Raw genomic sequence first — 23563 nt, forward strand, 5'->3', positions numbered from 1 at the left:
TATTGCCATTATAAATTACAATCACTTTTATTTAAGTAATAATTATTTAAAAAAATTAAAAGCAATTGTTATTTGTAATATCAATACATCTAAGTCACGTAAATACAAAACATGTTCCATTACAAATGCTATAGGTGTCACATTTGCGAAAGTTATAACTATTGGCATTGTAAATGACAAAGCTATTAATTTAGCTATTTTCAAAAACAACACATAAATAAAAAAAATAGTCATTTACAAGACCAATAGCTCAAACTTTCCTAATGCGGGACCTATTGCATTGCAAATGCTTGTCTCCAGTGTGTGTTCTCTGATGCTGTTTTAGGTGTGAAAATCGACTAAAGCTCTTCAGACATTCATTGCACTTGAATGTTTTTTCCCCGGTGTGCGTTTGCTGATGAATCCTTAATGTTGAAGATTCACTAAAACGACTTCCAGATTCACTGAACTTGAATGATTTTCCCCTGTGTGCGTTCTCTGATGCCGTTTTATGTCTGATAATCGAACAAACCTCTTCTTACATTCACTGCACTGGTATGGTTTTTCCCCGGTGTGTGTTCGCTGATGAATCCTTAATGTTGAAGATCGACTAAAACTACTTTCACATTCAGTGCACTTGAATGGTTTTTCCCCTGTGTGTGTTCGATGATGAATCCTTAATGTTGAAGATTCACTAAAACTACTTCCACATTCGCTGCACTTGAATGATTTTTCCCCTTTGTGTGTTCTCTGATGCTGTTTTAGTCTTGATAAGTACATAAATCTCTTCTCACATTCACTGCAATTATATGGTTTTTCTCCAGTGTGTGTTCTCTGATGCTCTTTTAGGTGTGATAATCGACTAAACCTCTTCACACATTCACTGCAATGATATGGTTTTTCCCCTGTGTGTGTTCTCTGATGGTGTTTTAGGTCTGATGATTGACTAAAGCTCTTCAGACATTCACTGCACTTGAATGGTTTTTCCCCTGTGTGTGTTCGCTGATGCTTCCTTAATGTTGAAGAATCCCTAAAACTATTTCCACATTCACTGCAATGAAAGGGTTTTTCCCCAGTGTGTGTTGCCTGATGCCGTTTTAGGTGTGCCGATTGACTAAAGCTCTTCAAACATTCACTGCATTTGTATGGCTTTTCCCCTGTGTGTGTTTGTTGATGCTTCCTTAATGTTGACGAATACATAAAACTACTTTCACATTCACTGCAATCATATTGTTTTTCCCCTGTGTGTGTTTGCTGATGTTTTTGGCAAGATGATAACTGACTAAAACTCTTTACACATTCAGTGCAATGGTATGGTTTTTCCCCTGTGTGTGTGCACTGATGTCTTTGTAGGACTGATAATTTCTTAAAGCTCTTTACACATTCAGTGCATTTGAATTGTTTTTCTCCTGTGTGCATTTGCTGAGGGTGCATTAGTTCTGATGACGAACTAAAGCACGCACATCATGTGTCTGATACTTCTCTCTCGGTTAGTGTCTCTGAGTTGGGTATATATTTGTTTACATACCATGACTGTACTTCCTGATGGGCCAACATGGCTGATAAAGCATGTGTATTATTCACGCATTCCCTGTATGTGTGTGATATTTTGCACATTTGCATTTCGATTTAACAACAAAGTTTAATGGTCACCAACTACTTGCCACACTTATAATGTGTGTAAGGCTTCTTTGTGGGCAATTGTGTCTTTAGGCCTGTTCTCCTTCTGGTCGGTGAAAATTGGGACAGTACTCTGTATTTTAGACAGCATAACTCATCTTTACTTTAACTTTCAGTTGTTTGGCTCCACTCCATTGTGCTTTTCTCTGGTTGCTGTGGAACGGCCTGAAATAGTTTATAATACACCTCTAGCACTGAATAGTGGTTTGATATCACTTTAGAAATGAAAGCAGTGCTGTAATCACATCCTACATTCGCACAATCAGAGCTGGCATTGGACATGTTTCCAAAGGAGGTGGTTTATCAGGGTTGGCTTAATTTTCTAGAGGTCATTTCTCCATCTTGAGGCATAGAGGTGCACAGCTGAGACTCGTAGAATCACGGAATTGCCCTTGTCTGCTTCATCCAGGGTCTGTCAGTTTATGTTTTGGTTCATCTGTCTCTGACGGCACTTATGTTTTCCTGAACAATGGAACTCAATATTTTGGACTGCGCTTTTGCAGCTTTACAGTATTATCTTCATTGGTCTTAAACATTTTGTAAATTCAAGGATTGTTTTCTGTTGGATGTAAAGAGAGTTAACATTACTTAAATGGAAACATATTGGAATGTGCATAGACATTTTAGTTGTAAAAACATCTCTTCATTTCCATCTCTGAAACATATGAAGGCACAAAGTACCTTCATACGTATACCGTACACAGATATTTAAATAAAAATTCTGATGAACATGCCACATCATATTTATTTCAGCAAAGGTGGTTATTTACCAGTGTTCATGGAGCAACTTAGTAAAAAATTGTTTTAAAAAAGGGCGCAGTCGCATAGCACTCATACACTAGTTACAGCTTTATGCAGAGGCATATGGTCAAGATTTTGTTAAAACAAGAACAGCTCTTGGAGCAATAGATATACATTGAAGACCCAAGACAGCAGTGTGAACATTATTTGGAATGCTGCACCATACATCAAATCTGACTGTTTGCAGAGGGGCCTGGATTTCATTCACTACTCCCACATTGTGTTGTAGAGCAGCAGTTTATTGATTTTATTTACTCTGTGGTTTTACTTTTCTCAAATATTTTTTAGCCATTTTTAGTTTGCCAGCTTTGAGGATGATCTGGTCTGTTGTTTAGTTGTCCCACCTTGAACGTTAGAGCTTGAGATAGCACACTAGCCTGGCGGCCTACTAGTTGACAGCTGTGGTGCATCTGTGTAGCGAGGGCATGAATGGTGAGTCAAAACCAAAGCCTGTTAGCATCCTTTCACTCCCGGACCAGCACCCGAAGCACTCAAGTCAAATGGCTCAGTCCATACCTCATATACCTCGGCTGCCCTCCACGCTTTCAGCCATAAAGTAGGACCTGTGCTTGCCCTTATTTACCTGCACCTCGCTAGCATATCCCTGCTGTCAACATTCCCTTTCTACCCCAAAAGCCTTTGAACAAGATTTTCGAACCACGTAATTCCCATTACTTTTCATGGGTCTTTCCTCCCACTCATGCTTTTCAACATTACCTGTACAAACCACCATGGCCACATTTAATGGAATCCTGAGGTGCGCTCATTCTTTACACAGGACGAAGAATGGACCAGAACAACGCACGCTCCACATCACAGAAAGATAACGTGCCTTCTGCGACTCTCGCACATGCCCAGCAAGTGCACAGTCCCTACACAGCTTTTGCTAAGGCCCACATGCTTAGCACTGCTTTTCCAATACACACAAAATCCCATAGGTACAGCTCAACAATGTAAAATAAAATAAATTAATGGAGCGAAACGCACTGACAAATGATCCAATGTGTGGAGCGGCTATCACATTTCTTTACTATTTAAGCTGGTCCTTCCTAAAGCAGCACAGCTTGCTGGCACCAAAGTGTTCTTCCTTTAAAAATGTGTTCTGCATGTGGTATTTGTAGAGCACACACCTAGCCAAAAAGCAGTGCTGCTTTCTATCGGGTCCAAGGCAGGCACAGAGTCTACGAGTGATAGTTGAGGTTAGCAGGATGATGGGTTAATAGCTGCATTGTGACCGAAGAGCCTGTAACTAACAGCATGTGCGCTAATTCCTTTGCACTTTTTTCCTCTGCTATCAGGTAAAGCAAAGATAATACATGTATAGCCTAGTACCATTTTAAGATAAAGAACCATGTACAATGAAGATGACTTACAAAAGCACAGTACTGAGCAACCCATTTCAGCCACTCTACCGTTTGTCTGAAGAATAGACGAACAGGAAGGGGTGTTAAATGCCAAACATTAACCTTTTGCCTGCATAATGCACAATACACTAGGCGCACGCTACGTATTGCCCCCCCCCCCCATCCACCCCTGTGACCGACGCCATTGGCTCTCTTGAAATACACATTGAATGTGAACTGTTGACAAATCCACAATGGGCAAGCCAGATACGCACCAGCCGCGCCTCACTTTCAATGCGAAGAAGGGCCCCCGACATCAGACCATGGACGTAGATAATGGCCCAGAGTGCGTATCGCAGGAGTCGCAGCCTGCACCAGGAGATGGCATGCAGGCAATTCTACAGGAAGAAAGACAGGGATTTGCGAATGTGGCGGATAAAATGGATTCCCTATCTACGCGCATGGATGCCATTGTTGACAAGCTTGATGGCCACGAGACGCAAATTAAGGAAGCCGAACACCGCATATCGGAGACTGAAGATAACACAAACCGCCTCCACAACACGGTCACGCAGATGGACAAATTTCTTAAAATAATAGCCGCAAAAAATGAGGACATTGAAGCGCGCAGCCGAAGGAATAATATACGCGTGCTAGGCATTCCGGAAAGTATCAACACGGGTAAGATGGAACAGTATATTGAGAAATTGTTGCTGGAGGTGGTGGGTGCTGAACTGTTACCCCCTCAATTGATTGTCGAAAGGGCCCATCGCTCTCTTGGACAACGACCGCCTCCGGGTGGTCCCCCCGAACTATAATTGCGCGATTGTTGAACTACAGGGATCGTGATGTGGCCCTCGGGGTGGCAAGAGAAAAGAAACAGCTGCATTTCGATGGAGTACCCTTCACTATGTACCCGGATTTTACCACACATGTACAAGAGGAGCGGCGGAAATTCCTTTCAGTGAAACAAAAACTACGGCAGGCCCAAATCGATTATGCTCTTTTTTATCCCGCACGCCTTCGGGTCACATATCAGGGCAAACAAATGTTCTATGTTAAGCCTCAGCAAGTCAAAGACTTTCTAAAACAAATTAAGAAGCAGAAAGCCACATCCTCCACGCAGGTGGGCTCGCTGCGATCGCAGTCACCATCTTCGGACTGATAGCTAAATCAACAGCTGGGTATTCGGCGGATGGTTTGCCTGTGGGGGCGGGCGTGGCCCTGCGCCAGAACTGATTGTATCTCCAACATCTATTCCATAACACGTTGTGGCATATGATGGACTGGTCATGAGATTCTCCCCGAAGGGGCACGACGATCAACAGCAACCAGGCACCCTTGAGGCCTACTAGGGGACGTGCTTGAATTCTTAGGCATTCCCTGACTGGCGCAGGGTTACCCGTAGACCACCTAGTTGTATCTTTACCCCCTACGGGTAATCCCCCCCTTTTGTCTTGCACGAGACCTGGTCTCTGACCGTTAAAGTTCGAAGTACTAGTTTGTTTATTGGGTGTCAGTGAGGGGGTGGGCTATATAGTGCTGGCATGATTGGGATGCTCAGTGGGTGGGGGTGGTAAGGATTTGGGCTAATGTATATGATGACAGACAAAATTCATGTTTTTTTTCTTGTGCTGTGCTTCTCGTGGTACCAGGTTGTGGCACTGTGTAACATGGTGCTCGCATAGTTATTACATCACACAGGGACATGGTGGACAAGGTGGATAGAAGTCTAGCGAACATAATATCCTGTAATGTTAGAGGCAATGACAACATTTACACAACAGATGATGACGCTGAACAACACCTTACCAGGGCGGAGTGTACAGTGACAATACTGGCAGCAACAGATGCTGACGCGGAACGACACTCGACAAGGGCAGAGTGTGTAGTAATAATACTGGCAGCAACACATGATGACGCGGAACGACACCCGACCAGGGCGGAGTGTATAGTGACAATACCGGTCACAACAGAGGATGACGCGGAACAACACCGGACCAGGGCGGAAAGTATAGTGACAATACTGGCCACAACAGATGATGACGCGGAATGACACCTGACCAGGGCGGAGTGTATAGTAATAATACTGGCCACAACAGATGATGACGCGGAATGACACCTGACCAGGGCGGAGTGTATAGTAATAATACTGGCCACAACAGATGATGGCGCGGAACAACACCTGACCAGGGGGGAGTGTATAGTGACATTACTGGCCACAACAGATGACGCAATGGCCTGCATCTTTAAGTGGAGTTGATGTAACATTTGAGTATGATCTGACTCTCGGCATTCAAGAATGTATGCACTATACACAAAATATACCACAATGTCCTAATATCCTACCCACGGAGGACTATAAGAGAGTCTTCTATACAGATGGCTCTGCATGTCCTGTGGTTGTTATGACACAGAAATACTCCGTGACATGTGCTGCTTGCAGGGAAATTGTTAAAATGCCAAATTCAAACCACTATAGACTCACATTAAAAACTTTGGTGACCGCACTGCACAGCTCGCAGATATTCACGCCTTGCTGATCACATGACAGAAGGCTGAGCCATCCATTCTCACACTGATAGTGTCAGATACCTCCTTCCGTGCAAGGGTACAATGTCGATTTAGCACAATGGCATTTGAAAGGTACCAGAGGTTCAAAAAGGAAACCCAGGAGAAGCGTGGCTCAGTGGTTAGAGGCGGCAGAACCGGAAGCTGAGATCGGCCGTGGACCAGGGTTCGATTCCCCGCCTCGGCGGGTCTCGGGCTCAAAAATTCCACGGACTCAACAATTCTCGCTCCGGTGCCTACTCGACTCACGGGGTCACACTCTGCGACTCTGGGCAATAGCTTGCTTAATCTCCACTAAGGCCCCTCGCGGCGGGATGCCTGGCTTTCACCTTGTGGATACCCTGCCGGGGTATCTCACAGGGGAATACCAGGACGGGTTCCCTAAGCAAGCGCCTTGATACCTTCGGGTGATACGTGCGCTATATAAGTCGCAATACATTTACATTAAAAATAAGCAAGCGCAAGGTAAGCTGTTTTCTTTTTTTTAATTTTAATTTTCCTTCATCGTCGGCTGTTGACTACCTCCTCACCCCGCCCCGCCCCACCACCCTTACAAGCACGGGCAGCTCCAGTGCATAGATTCCTCATAGTGAACTAAGATGCAGCGCACAGATCCCGGATAGAAGAGCCCAGCTCAGCCCCCAGGGGCCCCTGGATAAAAGAGCCCAGCTCAGCCCCAGGGGCCCTCGGATAGAAGAGCCCAGCTCAGCCCCAGGGGCCCCTGGATAGAAGAGCCCAGCTCAGCCCCAGGGCCCCGGATAGAAGAGCCCAGCTCAGCCCAGCTCCTGCAGAGATTCCCTCCAGGATTATTCAGTCTATTCTACAAACACAGCGATACAAAAGGGGATGATGGACGGAGCGTTTGAGCAAATCAAACACTCACCCCCAGTCAACTGATCTGGGTTTAATCCATCACCATTCTTTAGCCCACTCAGCCACCCCAGTTCAGACATGGCTATATGCAAATCAGTCTGACCCTGTGCCTCATGGGAACAGTCCAGCCTGAACTGCCAAGCCATGTCTTCCATGGACCGGAAACAAGCCTCCTGGGACCGGTTTCGGATTCATAATCCTCATCAGCCAGGCTATCTTGAATCCAGTGGCCAAGTGAGCAAGGGACTCACGTCTGAGCATACCCTGCCACACTTAGGGCGAACAAAGCGATACAAAAGGGATGATGGACGGAGCGTTTGAGCAAATCAAACACTCACCCCCAGTCAACTGATCTGGGTTTAATCCATCACCATTCTTTAGCCCACTCAGCCACCCCATTTCAGACATGGCTATATGCAAATCAGTCTGACCCTGTGCCTCATGGGAACAGTCCAGCCCGAACTGCCAAGCCATGTCTTCCATGGACCGGAAACAAGCCTCCTGGGACCGGATTCGGATTCATAATCCTCATCAGCCAGGCTATCTTGAATCCAGTGGCCAAGTGAGCAAGGGACTCACGTCTGAGCATACCCTGCCACACTTAGGGCGAACAAAGCGATACAAAAGGGGATGATGGACGGAGCGTTTGAGCAAATCAAACACTCACCCCCAGTCAACTGATCTGGGTTTAATCAATCACCATTTTTTAGCCCACTCAGCCACCCCATTTCAGACATGGCTATATGCAAATCAGTCTGACCCTGGGCCTCATGGGAACAGTCCAGCCCGAACTGCCAAGCCATGTCTTCCATGGACCGGAAACAAGCCTCCTGGGACCGGTTTCGGATTCATAATCCTCATCAGCCAGGCTATCTTGAATCCAGTGGCCAAGTGAGCAAGGGACTCACGTCTGAGCATACCCTGCCACACTTAGGGCGAACAAAGCGATACAAAAGGGGATGATGGAAGGAGCGTTTGAGCAAATCAAACACTCACCCCCAGTCAACTGATCTGGGTTTAATCCATCACCATTCTTTAGCCCACTCAGCCACCCCATTTCAGACATGGCTATATGCAAATCAGTCTGACCCTGTGCCTCATGGGAACAGTCCAGCCCGAACTGCCAAGCCATGTCTTCCATGGACCGGAAACAAGCCTCCTGGGACCGGTTTCGGATTCATAATCCTCATCAGCCAGGCTATCTTGAAGCAAGTGGCCAAGTGAGAAAGGGACTCACGTCTGAGCATACCCTGCCACACTTAGGGCGAACAAAGCGACACAAAAGGGGATGATGGACGGAGCGTTTGAGCAAATCAAACACTCACCCCCAGTCAACTGATCTGGGTTTAATCCATCACCATTCTTTAGCCCACTCAGCCACCCCATTTCAGACATGGCTATATTCAAATCAATCTGTCCCTGTGCCTCATGGGAACAGTCCAGCCCGAACTGCCAAGCCATGTCTTCCATGGACCGGAAACAAGCCTCCTGGGACTGGTTTCGGATTCATAATCCTCATCAGCCAGGCTATCTTAAATCCAGTGGCCAAGTGAGCAAGGGACTCACGTCTGAGCATACCCTGCCACTGTTGGACTGGGCCCTTCTGGCAGGTCCACCCCTGAAGTTTTGCTTGTTATATGTGACCCGGGGATGGTGTTTCCCACTCTGAGAGCGTGTAGATGAGAGAGGCCTGCCCTCCCATAGGAATACATGGGGAATGTGTGTGTCCCTGATAGTTCCTGGTGTGTGGGGGGTACAGGCTTGAGTCTGGTATGTGTGGACTCCTGTGATTGAATGCTGCAAGATGATGTATGCGGCATGTGTGTGTCTAGAAGGGAAGTGCCACTTCTAGACATGGGTGTGTGTGTGCAGTAGGTATGCTGGCGCGTGATTGGCTGAAGCCGGCTGGGGAGCCTGGCTCTAGGAGTCTGTGTGGGTCTGCCCCGGTGATGAATGGAGAGATTAACATGCTGATGTGAGGGAGGGGCTGTGCCTGTATCCTGTATGGGGCTGGGCTTTCCCCCACAATGCTGGCTCCACCCCCCTGGGGTGCGTTTGATGACCGGGCCTGCCTGATGAATGGAAAGGGTGGCTGGGGAAAACAAGATACTCCCAGAACCAGCTGCGACTGGTTTCTCCCCCACCCAGCACCTTTAGACAAAGGAATTTCATGTATAAAAAGAGGCTATGACCTCTTCTAAAATGTTCTTGTTCCCAACTTGAATCTACCAGGGGCGTGCGGCTGCTTTGGCTCAGGGTTGGCTTGCCTCCCTGGGCCCTGCCCTGCTCCTGGACATCTGATGGCCTTTCCCTGCTAGGAGCTGCTGTGCTCCACCTGAGGTCCGGGACTTCCTATGGACTTTGCTGTTTTTCATCTAAGCGCTTGGGAGCGCTTTCCCTTGACCCCCAGCGCTTGGGAGCGCTGTTCCTCCTTCCTAGCGCCTGGGAGCGCTGATTCCTGCCCCCTAGCGCTTTGGAGCGCTTCATTCTGGTCCCTAGCACTTGGGAGCGCTGAAATTCTGTCCCTAGCGCTTGGGAGCGCTGTGGTTACCAAGCCGGTGCCACCCGGCATTTGCCCCGTTCGTGTGAAGGGCCCCGAGAGGCGGAGCGTCGGAGCACATTGCCGGTGCCCGCCCCTCCCCTCCAGCGTGAGCGCCCGGGTGTCCAGAGGCCCGTGGGGCCTCCCCTGATGACGAGCCCCCCGAGAGGGGCTCCACCGATGCATAGCAGAGCCCGAGGGGCTCAGGGGGGACAGTCTCGAGTCGCGTGTCCTCCGAGAGGGACTCCACCCCCCCCCCCAGTTATTTACGAGCCCAGAGAGGCTCCACCATTGTCCCTGTGTTCTTGAGGCCAGAGAGGCTCCACCTTTGGCCCATTTGTCCCGAGCCCACATGGCTCCCCACCCACAGTAGTTTTACGAGCCCAGAGGGGCTCGAGGGCCAGTTCTTTGTTTTAAGAGTCCGGAGAGGCTCTCCCTGCGCATATTTATTCCTCCAAGCCTGCGAGGCTCCAACGTGTTGCCCTCATCATCTACAGCTGCCCAGCACTTCGTGGGCAGCTGCCACGTGTAGGTTTATTCTGGCTACCTGCAGCCTGTCCTGACATTGAGACATTGGGGGGTCCTAGCCCCAGAACGGCCAGCTGGCCTGTTGGAAATTATTGGTGAATGTTTATGTGATCCCTGAGAGTATTCTGTGTTGCACCTCTAAAAGTGATCCTGATGTGTTATGTGCCTTGTCATTCTTTCCCTCCTAAATATCCTAGGTCTCATGTATGTGGCTTCTGGTTAGAGTGAGTTCTACTGCTAGTTCTATTAAGCTCCAGGTTGTCATGTGTTCTAATGCTAGCTCCTGGTTGTTATGTGTTCTAGTACTAGTTCTAGGAAGCTCCCAGATGTTATGTGTCCTAAATGCCAGTTCCATCATGTGCATAGTCCTGGCAGTGGTCCCCAGACCCTGTCCTGTATATACTCCCTTGTAAACCCTGCCCGTGCCCCTGGCATCTTGTAAATTGTGTATTTATCCCTAAGTATGTCTTTCAATACAAAGTCTATTTTTCATATATATCTTGTGTGGAGTTCCTTTTGTGGGGGGCCCGGGAGGTTTTTTGCTGGGGGTGCGTGCGCAAATGCTTTACACACTACCTCCGAGATAGGCCTGACTGCTCGTGCCAAGCTACCAAGGGGTGAGCAGGGGTTGTCTTGGCGGGTGACTTCCCTACCCTAACTGGAAGTGGTGATTTCTGCCTGGCCTTGGCGCAAGCCTCGGCCAGCCAGGGATCCCATTTCTAACATTGTTGGCTAGCGGTGGGATTTGGACTTGTGTTTGCGCAGTACCACATCGATAGCCGGCCCCACTACAAAACTCTGCAGTTTACATGGTCGCAAAGAAAAGAAACTATTATTGAGTTGCTAAAAATATCTGTTTTTGTGGAAAATGTGGTTCTAGTGCACTGTGAGTTAGGTGTCCCTAGCTCAGGGGGGTAGATCATCCCCCTAAGTGCAATGTGTTTTCTGGATTCACCAGAAGGGTGGGATCCAGTGGTGGCAGCGAAATTGTGTCCAATGTGTGTGGTCCTTGTCCCTTCCCTAGAGTAATGGTACCTGTGCCACATGGGTCAGGTTGAGGAATCAGGGGCGGGAGAAACTGTCTTACCAGTCCGGGGGAGGGTGTGTGGATGAATGTTGAGGTGTGCTGATTTATGGAGTGTAAGTTCTCTGGGATGGGGAGCTTGCTGAATCAATGATAATTGTGTCCTACCTACCCCGCTGAATGCGTTTGATGCATCATGTGTTCCGTACACCGCTGAATGTGTTTTATGCGTCAGGTGTCCCCCTTGTTGAATATATATTAAGTTGTATCCCGGACAAGGAAGACCTGCTGGCTCGGCCGCGGCTTGCCTTGGGGAGAGCTGAACACTGAGACCTGCTGGCACTGCCGCGGCTCATCTTGTTGAATGTGTGTTAAGTTGTATCCCGGACAAGGAAGACCTGCTGGCTCGGCCGCGGCTTGCCTTGGGGAGAGCGGAACACTGAGACCTGCTGGCGCTGCCGCGGCTCATCTTGTTGAATGTATGTTAAGTTGTATCCCGGACAAGGAAGACGTGCTGGCTCGGCCGCGGCTTGCCTTGGGGAGAGCTGAACACTGAGACCTGCTGGCGCTGCCGCGGCTCATCTTGTTGAATGTATGTGTAGTAAAGAAACACTACTCGACGTGAATTCCAAGGTAAGTTTAATACAGTAATATAATACAGGTGCTCCCAGCTTGGCGGTAATCTTTCTCATCAACGTTCTATAATGCGCTCCCAGAAGCTGAGCGGACTGTACCAGTCGGGAAGAAAGGGGAGGGGTGTAAGGCGGGGGAGGGATGGCTACTAAGGTTACAACACACCTTCCCCCCTAAAGGGAAAAGCAGGAAAGTGATGGATGGAAAACGGCGGACCCCGCTAGGTGGCTGCAAGGAGACAACAGCCGGGGGGGGGTAAGTGTCGAACAGTGCCCTTGGCAACTATGAGGGAAGGACCCATCTGAAGATGAACCCTGGGGAGAGGCAGGACTGGGGAACTCTGTGGCCAGAGGATGAGGCGTTCCACTAGATCCCTCCCCGGGTGGTGGCCTTGGGGGAGGGGGCCCCTCGGGGGCAAATAACAGGACTAAGGAAGAGGAGATAGACCTCCCACCCCTGGCACCGGAATGGAAATCCCCACAGAGGGATGGTAACGGAATACAATGGTGGGGAGGAGTGTGACCCACCGTATACCTCGATAAGGGGCTAACAGGGGAGCAAGGACGGAGGAGTACTGTTACACCAGGTCCCGCCCCGAAACTGGATGGAGTCACACAAAGGGTGTGAAGAGTGGAGTGGCAGAATCTTCCCAATGCTAGGGCGCCACCTAGGCCACCCCACTATAATCTGCAACAGTCTCAAAACGAACTTTTGTTTCTTACAACGAATCCCCCACTTCTCTTGATAGTCTTTCCATCTTCCTCAAGAGGGATGTTACTGGAGGTGTGGTTACAATTTACTATTATAAGCAGTACCGGGGCCGGAGTCCTGGTCGTACACTCCATCTGGCACACTATGTCTCTCTTACCACATCATCCATGGTGGCCGGTCTAGGACGTCTTTTGTCCTTCATCACTTGGACCTTGCCCAACTCCCAGCCTTTATCGGCTTCCTTGTCAAACTTCACCCGTTGATCCTCATTGGTCTCTTCAACACTGCGTCCGTCCCCTTGTTTCTTCCCGCGTCTACCATAGGGGAACTCAGTAGAGATTTCTGGGACCCCAAACTGGTACTCACTCCTATTGTCATAGAGTGATCCCTTCTGACCAGACTGGACCAAGTGTGGGAAACCTTTTATTACTTTCTGCACTCCCTTGCTTTCTCTCTCCAACATCCCACTGTAGGTTCTAGGTAAGTGTTCATCTTTTCTCTCATTTCTTTTTTCAAGCCAACTTGCGTCTTCTTCTTTTCCTTGTACACATTTGGCCACAGACTCCTCCCTCATTTTTGTCTTGAATTCAAACGACAAGGTACTTAGACCCGTCTCTTTGCAATTGGAAATAATACTCTTACATTTTGTCCTTTTCCACTCTTTAGCTGTGGAATTGATGCTTTCTCCTTTTCTCCCGAATTCTCCTTCTCCACCTATTTCACCTACAACGTTTTTCCTCTCGTGTTTCTTACGTCTTTCTCTCTCCTCCACAAAACCTTGGTAATGTTCTCGTTTTTCTTTCAGTTTGCGCTTGGCTGTATCTTCCACACGTTCTCCAACACTGGCTGCGCCTTCTACACCGCGTCTTTCTCTCAGATTGCACTTGACTGTGCTTTCCACACGTTCTTCTAAACTAGCTGCATCTTCGCACCCATCTACCACCTTTGAAGGCGGCTTGGAGGCTACTAAGGCGCTACCCTTGGTTACACTCATACTTTGTTTCCATGCCTTTTCCTTCATTTGTTCTCTTCTACTCCCATTGAGGGTTATCTTCAATTTCTTTTGATCCTTCCACCCTAGCATGGTGGGTCCTCTTTCTGTAACATATATATTACTTCTTGTATACTTTCCCTCGTACATTAATTCCATGACTAGGTATCCTTCTACGTCGATGTCCTCCCTTGTATATGTCTCCAGGGATATGTTAGCCTCTTTCAGTACGTTTCCATATTTCTTAGTTAATAATTTCTTCCAGTCGCTCTTGCTTACCCCACTATGAGGCGATCCTGAATCTAATAACATATCAGTCATCACTCCTCCAATGCAGATAGTGCACCTCTGGTTTACTTTGCTTTGCTTTCGCCCCTTGTTGCTGCTCATTTCATCCTTGTAAACTTCTTCCTTATGTACTTTCCCCAATGGGGCCTGTGCGAAATATTCATCCAACACTCTCAAACTGTCTTCATAAAAATTGCGGACTGTCCCTTCCATGAAAGTTTTTTCCATTTCGTGGTACATTTTTCTCTCTCGAGCCCCTAAACTGTAATGCACCACTTCAGCCTTTTCCTTAGGTACGAAGGTTACTGCCTCTTCCTCAAGATCTTTAATGTATTCCTCAGAATATTCTTTCCATTCCCTCCGTTCTGCAACGTTTTCATCATCCTTCTCCATACACGGCACTGGTGGCTGAAAATTGTACTTCTGGCCCCACTCCATGTATAATGCGACTGTCTTTAGCAACCACGTGAAAATGTTTAGACCTTCTACTAAGAAAGATGGCTATAAGATGCTCTGGGGGGACCACTTGCTTCCCCAGGTCAGTCACAAGGGAGGTGACAAAGACCCTATAGGATTTTACTTAATAATCACTCTCCAAATCCGCTTTCTGTTTCTTTGCTTGACTTTCAGTAATCCCTAAAACCGCTTTGCTAACATCGAAAGTGGGTTTGGGACCCTTAAAATCTTGATCCTCTTTTACGGAGAGCTACTTGTTCCTCTCACCTTGATTTGCTTCACCTCTGTGCATATTTTGCCGCAAGGATTCCTTGCACAATCGGACCCTCACAGTTTGCTGCCACACTTCTCTTCCACCTTAAGGTTTTCTGCTCAAAACTACGTGGGTAGCCACACCCCTTCTATTACTCTTGAATCTCCTCAAGCCTTTCTATGCGCTATTAGGGTTCTTAAATTTTATTCACGTTGCTTCAACACGTTGATGAGGTTACATTTACTTCCTGGAGCCCTGGGGTTTTGTCACGCTCCAGAATACTCCACTCACCAGTTAGAGATACTGCCTTGGTTTTGAACTCTACAATACTGCTGTAGTTATTTAACTTCACCTTTCCCTGATGTTTAAATGGTTCTCTCCAATACTTCAGAATCTCCTCACTCACTGCTTCTACATGCCGATAGCATAGGTTCCATACGCAGAACCCTGTAGAATTACCACACTCCCTCTGTTTTCGGAACTCACTTCACTCCAACTTCTGCGCGCTGCCACAGCTAATCTTCACCGTTTCATAATACAGCTCACCTGCTGCCTCAGTTTAATTTCAAAACCGGAAACAAAGGTTCGCTACACTCTTTGTTCCTCATATGTCACCTCACACAGCTGCTGCACGCTGTTTCTAAGCGCTACCTCAGTTCCTTTTCGCGCGTTGCAACAGGGGTTGACTGCCTTCCCTGATCTTCACCGTCACTTCATACAGCTCTCGTTGCTGCCTCAGTTTAATTTCAATCTCGGAGACAAAGGTTCGCTACACTCTTTGTTCCTCATGTATCACCTCACACAGCTGCTGCACGCTGTTTCAAAGCGCTACCTCAGTTCCTTGTCATGTGGCTTCGACACCACAGGTTACGCTCCACGTGTCTTTCAATATTTCAGAAGCTCAACACAACATGCAGTCCCGACTGGGTCCCACCCAGTTGATATCCTTCCCCCAAGGATTCTCCGAGGCTTTCTTTTACACCTCCTTTAATTCTGGGAGTCAGGGGCAAGCGTCTTCACACGCTGCCATTCACTCATTCCTCGAGTAAGTTTCTCTCACCTCAAATCAGTTTCTTTTGCGCTGCTTCAATTGCGACTTTACAAAACGCTCTGCTCCTTTCACTTGTCGCTCACTTCAAAACAGTACTTTTTTTTTTCCTTTATTTCAAGTGCGACTTGCTCAGCTCCTTTCACTTGTCGATCACTTCAAAACAGTACCTTTTGTTTGATTTTAAACGCGACTATATTCCTCGCACCACACACTTCTCCTCACGCAGCATCAAGGTCTAACAACATAGACCTGCGCAGTTATGCGGCACATGGAGAACAATGCCTTACTTCAATTTCATCTGCTGCTCCACACCACTAGTTCCGGTATCTCTGTGCGCGGAGCGCCGCACTTCACCTTCTCAGAGGAGTTTCTACCGCTTGCGAGATTTCGACAGGAGAGGGTAGATTCTTCTCACTGACACCATCCTTGCCCTCGCGCTTCGCCTATGCCCACCTGTGCCCGATGTGACACTCGATTTGTACGCTGTCAAGTTGGAAAAGATGGTGCTTCCGAGTCCTGCTTTTCACTGCCAATGGCTGAACCGGAACTTCCCGTCAACGACTCGACAGATCCTCAGGGTAAGACTCTCTGTCCTGTCACACACTTGGATCCCCTTCTTACGTCGACAGTATGACAGCCATCCGCTACCAGAGGGGACTAGTCGCCGTGCAAAGAGGCGCCCTTTCAAATCCGGAAACGTAACGCTTTCGCTACAAGTCGTCCGCTCCTTTCATCATCTTCAGCTTCGTGCCAGTCTCCCTTGCATTCCCAGCAAACCGCTTTTGCCGACTCTTCAATCCCCTCCGGGTAGATCTTCCTTATCACGATTTTCCTCCGCCCAAGCATAAATCTGTCCAGGGGAGAGGCACCAACTGACCCTGGCTCAGCTCCACGTCCTCGTCGCCAAAGAATGTAGTAAAGAAACACTACTCGACGTGAATTCCAAGGTAAGTTTAATACAGTAATATAATACAGGTGCTCCCAGCTTGGCGGTAATCTTTCTCATCAACGTTCTATAATGCGCTCCCAGAAGCTGAGCGGACTGTACCAGTCGGGAAGAAAGGGGAGGGGTGTAAGGCGGGGGAGGGATGGCTACTAAGGTTACAACAGTATGTTAAGTTGTATCCCGGACAAGGAAGACCTGCTGGCTCGGCCGCGGCTTGCCTTGGGGAGAGCTGAACACTGAGACCTGCTGGCGCTGCCGCGGCTCATCTTGTTGAATGTGTGTTAAGTTGTATCCCGGACAAGGAAGACCTGCTGGCTCGGCCGCGGCTTGCCTTGGGGAGAGCTGAACACTGAGACCTGCTGGCGCTGCCGCGGCTCATTTTGTTGAATGTATGTTAAGTTGTATCCCGGACAAGGAAGACCTGCTGGCTCGGCCGCGGCTTGCCTTGGGGAGAGCTGAACACTGGGCCTGCTGGCGATGCCGCGGCTCATCTTGCTGAAAGAATGTTAGGTGCGGAACTGGACGGGGGTCAGAGGGAGTCTGACCCCTGGGCATCCGGTGAACTTAGATCCCAGGTGGTAGACCAGTGGAGGGAGGAAGTTCCGAAACTGGTAGGAGAGCGTGTTCTGAGGGTACTTCTCCTGGGAGAGCACGGAACCTCAGAAGTAGAGGTAGGGTGGGGCATTCTTGCCCGTGACCTCTGTCCAGCCTGAGGGTGCGGACCCTAGGTGGAAGAGAAAGTGGTAATGTGGCACTACACGAAGAAAGGGAGTGGAGAATGGCTGTCGTGGGCCAGGGGTTACCACCCCCACTCCGGGTTGGCATGGACCAGTGGTATCTGGGTGGCCTAGGGCCTGGTCCTAGCCGTGGTCAACTTAGGAGTACCAGTGGGGTAGCCTGGTTGGGCCTATGTTTTTTATTTTTTGTAAAAAAAAAATATTTTTAATCTGTGTGTGTCGATAAGATCAACGTGGCGTAGAACTGGAGGGTGTCCCTGCAGTGCGGGCCCGCAACCATGTTTTTTCGCCCAACGCAGGGAAGTCCATCCCAGTGGTGATTGGCCTACCCTGCGTTTTGGCTGGAAGGGGGCTGTGTTGGACTGGGCCCTTCTGGCAGGTCCACCCCTGAAGTTTTGCTTGTTATATGTGACCCGGGGATGGTGATTCCCACTCTGAGTGCGTGTAGATGAGGGAGGCCTGCCCTCCCATAGGAATGCATGGGGAATGTGTGTGTCCCTGATAGTTCCTGGTGCGTGGGGGGTACAGGCTCGAGTCTGGTATGTGTGGACTCGTGTGATTGAATGCTGCAAGATGATGTATGTGGCATGTGTGTGTCTAGAAGGGAAGTGCCACTTCTAGACATGGGTGTGTGTGTGCAGTAGGTGTGCTGGCGCGTGATTGGCTGAAGCCGGCTGGGGAGCCTGGCTCCAGGAGTCTGTGTGGGTCTGCCCCGGTGGTGAATAGAGAGATTAGCATGCTGATGTGAGGCAGGGGCTGTGCCTGTATCCTGTATGGGGCTGGGCTTTCCCCCACAATGCTGGCTCCACCCCCCTGGGGTGCGTCTGATGACCGGGACTGCCTGATGAATGGAAAGGGTGGCTGGGGAAAACAAGATACTCCCAGAACCAGCTGCGACTGGTTTCTCCCCCACCCAGCACCTTGAGACAAAGGAATTTCATGTATAAAAAGAGGCTGTGACCTCTTCTTAAATGTTCTTGTTCCCAACTTGAATCTACCAGGGGCGTGCGGCTGCTTGGGCTCAGGGTTGGCTTGCCTCCCTGGGCCCTGCCCTGCTCCTGGACATCTGATGGCCTTTCCCTGCTAGGAGCTGCTGTGCTCCACCTGAGGTCCGGGACTTCCTATGGACTTTGCTGTTTTTCATCTAAGCGCTTGGGAGCGCTTTCCCTTTACCCCCAGCGCTTGGGAGCACTGTTCCTCCTTCCTAGCGCCTGGGAGCGCTGATTCCTGCCCCCTAGCGCTTTGGAGCGCTTCATTCTGGTCCCTAGCGCTTGGGAGCGCTGAAATTCTGTCCCTAGCGCTTGGGAGCGCTGTGGTTACCAAGCCGGTGCCACCCGGCATTTGCCCCGTTCGTGTGAAGGGCCCGAGCCCCCTGCGAGTGCCTACCTCGCTTATCCCCTTGTTCGCCCTATCCACGAGGGAGCCTACCCCTCGCTACCCCCCCCCCCCGAGTTCACCGCCGCTGGCCCGGGTCTCTTCGAGATGTCTTTCCCGGGCCGCGCTGGGATTGGTGGCCGGCCCGGGATTTCCTGCTGACGTGTCCCCGGGCCGTGCCGTGATTGGCTGTCAGCCCAAGGAGCTGGAGAGACGGGCTGAGGAGAGCGAGAAGGCAGGGAGCGGCGGGAGCCTCTCCGCGACCCTGCTTCCCCCTGAGAGATGGCCGCTTCCCCCCCCGTGGCCCCCAGGAGCGAGAGGGAGCCACGGAGAGCGAGGAGAGACAGGCGCGACCACAACCCGGTGAGTGCTGCAGGAGGGAGAGGCGGGGCGTTGGGGCACATTGCCGGTGCTGCCCCTCCCCTCCAGCGCGTGCGCCCAGGTGTCCAGAGGCCCGTGGGGCCTCCCGTGATGACAAGCCCCCCGAGAGGGGCTCCACCGATGCATAGCAGAGCCCGAGGGGCTCAGGGGGGACAGTCTCGAGTCGCGAGTCCTCCAAGAGGGACTCCACCACCCCCCCCCAGTTATTTACGAGCCCCGAGAGGCTCCACCATTGTCCCTGTGTTCTTGAGGCCAGAGAGGCTCCACCTTTGGCCCATTTGTCCCGAGCCCACATGGCTCCCCGCCCACAGTAGTTTTACGAGCCCAGAGGGGCTTGAGGGCCAGTTCTTTGTTTTAAGAGTCCGGAGAGGCTCTCCCTGCGCATATTTATTCCTCCGAGCCTGCGAGGCTCCAACGTGTTGCCCTCATCATCTACAGCTGCCCAGCACTTCGTGGGCAGCTGCCACGTGTAGGTTTATTCTGGCTACCTGCAGCCTGTCCTGACATTGAGACCTTGGGGGGTCCTAGCCCCAGAACGGCCAGCTGGCCTGTTGGAAATTATTGGTGAAATGTTTATGTGATCCCTGAGAGTATTCTGTGTTGCACCTCTAAAAGTGATCCTGATGTGTTATGTGCCTTGTCATTCTTTCCCTCCTAAATATCCTAGGTCTCATGTATGTGGCTTCTGGTTAGAGTGAGTTCTACTGCTAGTTCTATTAAGCTCCAGGTTGTCATGTGTTCTAATGCTACCTCTTGGTTGTTATGTGTTCTAGTACTAGTTCTAGGAAGCTCCCAGATGTTATGTGTCCTAAATGCCAGTTCCATCATGTGCATAGTCCTGGCAGTGGTCCCCAGACCCTGTCCTGTATATACTCCCTTGTAAACCCTGCCCGTGCCCCTGGCACCTTGTAAATTGTGTATTTATCCCTAAGTATGTCTTTCAATACAAAGTCTATTTTTCACATATATCTTGTGTGGAGTTCCTTTTGTGGGGGGCCCGGGAGGTTGTTGCTGGGAGTGCGTGCGCAAAATCCTTTACACATGACCTCCGAGATAGGCCTGACTGCTCGTGCCAAGCTACCAAGGGGGTAAGCAGGGGTTGTCTTGGCGGGTGACTTCCCTACCCTAACTGGAAGTGGTGATTTCTGCCTGGCCTTGGCGCAAGCCTCGGCCAGCCAGGGATCCCATTTCTAACAGCCACACTTAGGGCGAACAAAGCGATACAAAAGGGGATGATGGACGGAGCGTCCAGCCCGAACTGCCAAGCCATGTCTTCCCTTGTTCACTTGGCCACTGGATTCAAGATAGCCTGGTTGATGAGGATTATGAATCCGAAACCGGTCCCAGGATGCTTGTTTCCGGTCCAGGGAAGACATGGCTTGGCAGTTCGGGCTGGACTGTTCCCATAAGGCACAGGGTCAGACTGATTTGCATATAGCCATGTCTGAACTGGGGTGGCTGAGTGAACTAAAGAACGGTGATGGATTAAACCCAGATCAGTTGACTGGGGGTGAGTGATTGATTTGTTCAAGCGCTCCGTCCATCATCCTCTTTTGTATCGCTTTGTTCGCCACTGAAATGAAAAACCACGTCTTAGTAAAATAACCTCACGTAAAACATAGAAAGAACAAGCATTAAAAATGCGATAGGTCTCACCTTTCATTAAGTTAAAGCCATTTGCTTTGCTAAACTGTTCCATTAGAAAAGCAAATGGCTGTAACTTAATCAAAGGCGAGACCTGTTGCATTTTCAATGCTTGTCTGTGAGTGGTTGTATTTAATTTTCTCTGGTATTCATCTGCCAACTGTACGAACAGCAGAGATTATTTACACTTATACTGGTGGCTCTGCAAATAGCAAACAAGCTTCATTATTTACCAGCACTGTGCAAACAGCAAATACATGTAAGTTTTTACCCAGCTGCCCCTAAATATAAGAAGTTATGCATGGTTTAGCCAGAGGCAGTGGAACCTGCAAAGAACTTCACAATTTACCTGGCTGCTGGCTATCAGGAGAGTCTGCACTGTGGACCTACTCTTTATCAATAATAAACGCTGGCTAAGGGGCAGATATTGAATCCTATCTGGATGGCAGACGCGCAGACGGCAAAGAAGCATTACTATTCAACCAGCTACTGGTTACACATAGGACTTATGCACAATCTGGCCACAGGTCAGGAAAACTTCACTGTTTACAGAACTGCTGGTGACAGAGCAGGTATTATGGGCTCGAATCACCAGGACAAACGTACACTTGGGCATACATGTACTCTTTTTTACACTCTAATTAGCGCCTGAGTACATTACACCATCTGACTGTGCTCGTTCTGGTGATGTTCTGACCTGGAAGCCAGGTGCATGCTGTCAGCAGTATGACAGCAAAGGTACTATACGTTGTGTAAATTGGTAAAGCGGTTCGGTCAGGAGTTCTCAATTGAATGGAACCCTTATTGTGGGGCTCCTTCTCATACTACTCTTGAACCCATAAATAAGTATACTAGCCCAGGGATGAGATGCCTGGGGCCTCAAAATGGGTGGGAGGGAGCAAAGCTTCCCCTCCCACCCAAAGAAAAACAGTTGCCCTGCATGGCCCATTCAATGGGACTTATTTTTTTTTGAGGCCCGCTCAGTCTATGTTTTTGATTAACAGACAGCAGATCTTCCTGGAATCCAGTTTACTGTTAAAAAAGTATATAATATATACAAAATATATATATATATTCACTGAAAAAACCATAGGTTTCGGGGGCGTTTTAGTTAGTTGGACATTTCACTCATACAAAACCATAGAAGTTACCCCATTATAGTTAGTTCAGCTAACTATAACTCGCGCGCCTGCAATGCACTGCTGATGACGTCACATATTACATCACTCATGACCTGGTCAGTGACATCACTCATGACATCACTGATGATATCACTGATGGCATCATCCAGTGAATGTGTGTTTTTCTGAAAATTAAATATGTTTTATATATGTATATCTCAAGGTCGATGGAAGAATAAATTTGTATCTAAAAGGATGATTTTTTTTGTAAAACTGATTGTATAACCAAGTGATTAAGTGTATCTTAGTGAATACATGGGTTAGCAAATAATGTTTAAATATGTACATATCTGTATCAGTCTCCCACTTTGTGTATAAGTGGCTGCATGGGTTGGTGAGTAGCTATTTGAGTGTCTATATGGGTTATTAGTTGTTTTTTTGAGTATCAGTATGAGTGTCTGTATGGTTCGGTGGGGGGTATTACTTAGCCCATAGATGCATGAATGAGTGACTCACTGTTTGTATGTGTTGAAGACAACATGTGTGCAGGACTGTATGGGTGTTTGAGTGTGTGTATGTGGTGCTTACTGGAGGTACATGGTGGGCAATTTGGACCCAGGGACTCTCAGGATTAAAGGAGACTTAATTCCCCAGCGTAAAACGCGCCACAGGGCATGTTTGCACACGTCACCTCAGGCCCCGTCCCCTCCTTTCACCACTGTGTAAACACGCCCTGTGCCTTTTTTAAGTTGGGGGATTAAGTCCCCTTGAATCCTGAGGGTCCCTAGGGTCCAACCACTCCACTGGTGGAGTGGTGTGGCTCACTGGTTAGAGGCGGCAGACCTGTAAGCAGAGAACGGCCCGGGACCAGGGTTCAATTCCCAACGCGGCAGGGTTGGGACCAGGGTCAACGGACTCGATAATTTTCGCCTCAGTGCCTACTCTAACCAGGGAACACACTCGGCAACTCTGGGCATTAAGCTTGCCTCATCTCTACAACGGCCCCCCACAGACGCCGGGGATGCCTGGTTTCTCCCTGGAGATACCCAGAAAGGGACCATCTCACAGGGAAAACCAGGACGGGTTCCCCAGCGGTCTACAGCGCCAGGACACTCGGTTAGAGTAACAGTGCGCTTTACAAGATTCCCAAATTCCCACATTTAGGTACCTCCAGTAACCGCCACAGAGCTGCGTTGCAGAGTGGTGTAAAAAGTGGCACGGCCTGGACCACCTCTCTGCAATGCAGCACAGTGGTGCTTACTGGAAGCACCCGGTGGGATAGTGGACTCCCAGGGACCCTCAGGTTTGAGGGTGAATTATTTCCCCAATTGAAAACGCGCCACAGGATGTGTTTGCACACGTCACCTCAGGCCCGGTCCTCTCCCTTCACCACTGTGTAAACACGCCCTGTGGCCATTTTAAGTTGGGAGATTAAGTCCCTTTGAATCCTGAGGGTCTCTAGGGTCCAACTAGCCCACTAGGTACCTCCAGTAAGCGCCAGAGATCTGCGTTGCAGAGAGGTGTAAAAAGGGGCATGACCTAGACCACCTCTCTGCAACGCAGCGCAGTGGCGCTTACTGGAAGCACCTGGTGGGCTAGTTTACCCCCAGGGACCCTCAGGATTGAAAATGCGCCACAG

At 49.2% G+C, this 23563-nt stretch overlaps 1 protein-coding gene across 1 annotated transcript in view; it reads right to left on the bottom strand.

Annotated features, from left to right (window-relative positions):
- Window positions 1-273: 273 nt before the first annotated feature.
- Window positions 274-23563, bottom strand: part of LOC144805682 (uncharacterized) — a 222499-nt gene continuing 199209 nt past the window's right edge. Inside the window, exon 3 of the mRNA XM_078672191.1 lies at window positions 274-1183. Within this exon, the coding sequence (XP_078528317.1) occupies window positions 406-1183 (778 nt within the window). The 3' untranslated portion in view covers window positions 274-405. The remainder of the gene's footprint in view (window positions 1184-23563) is intronic.

The sequence above is a fragment of the Lissotriton helveticus genome, assembly GCF_964261635.1.
Source record: "Lissotriton helveticus chromosome 1_1 unlocalized genomic scaffold, aLisHel1.1 SUPER_1_unloc_18, whole genome shotgun sequence".
In the NCBI taxonomy this organism is placed as follows: Eukaryota; Metazoa; Chordata; class Amphibia; order Caudata; family Salamandridae; genus Lissotriton; species Lissotriton helveticus.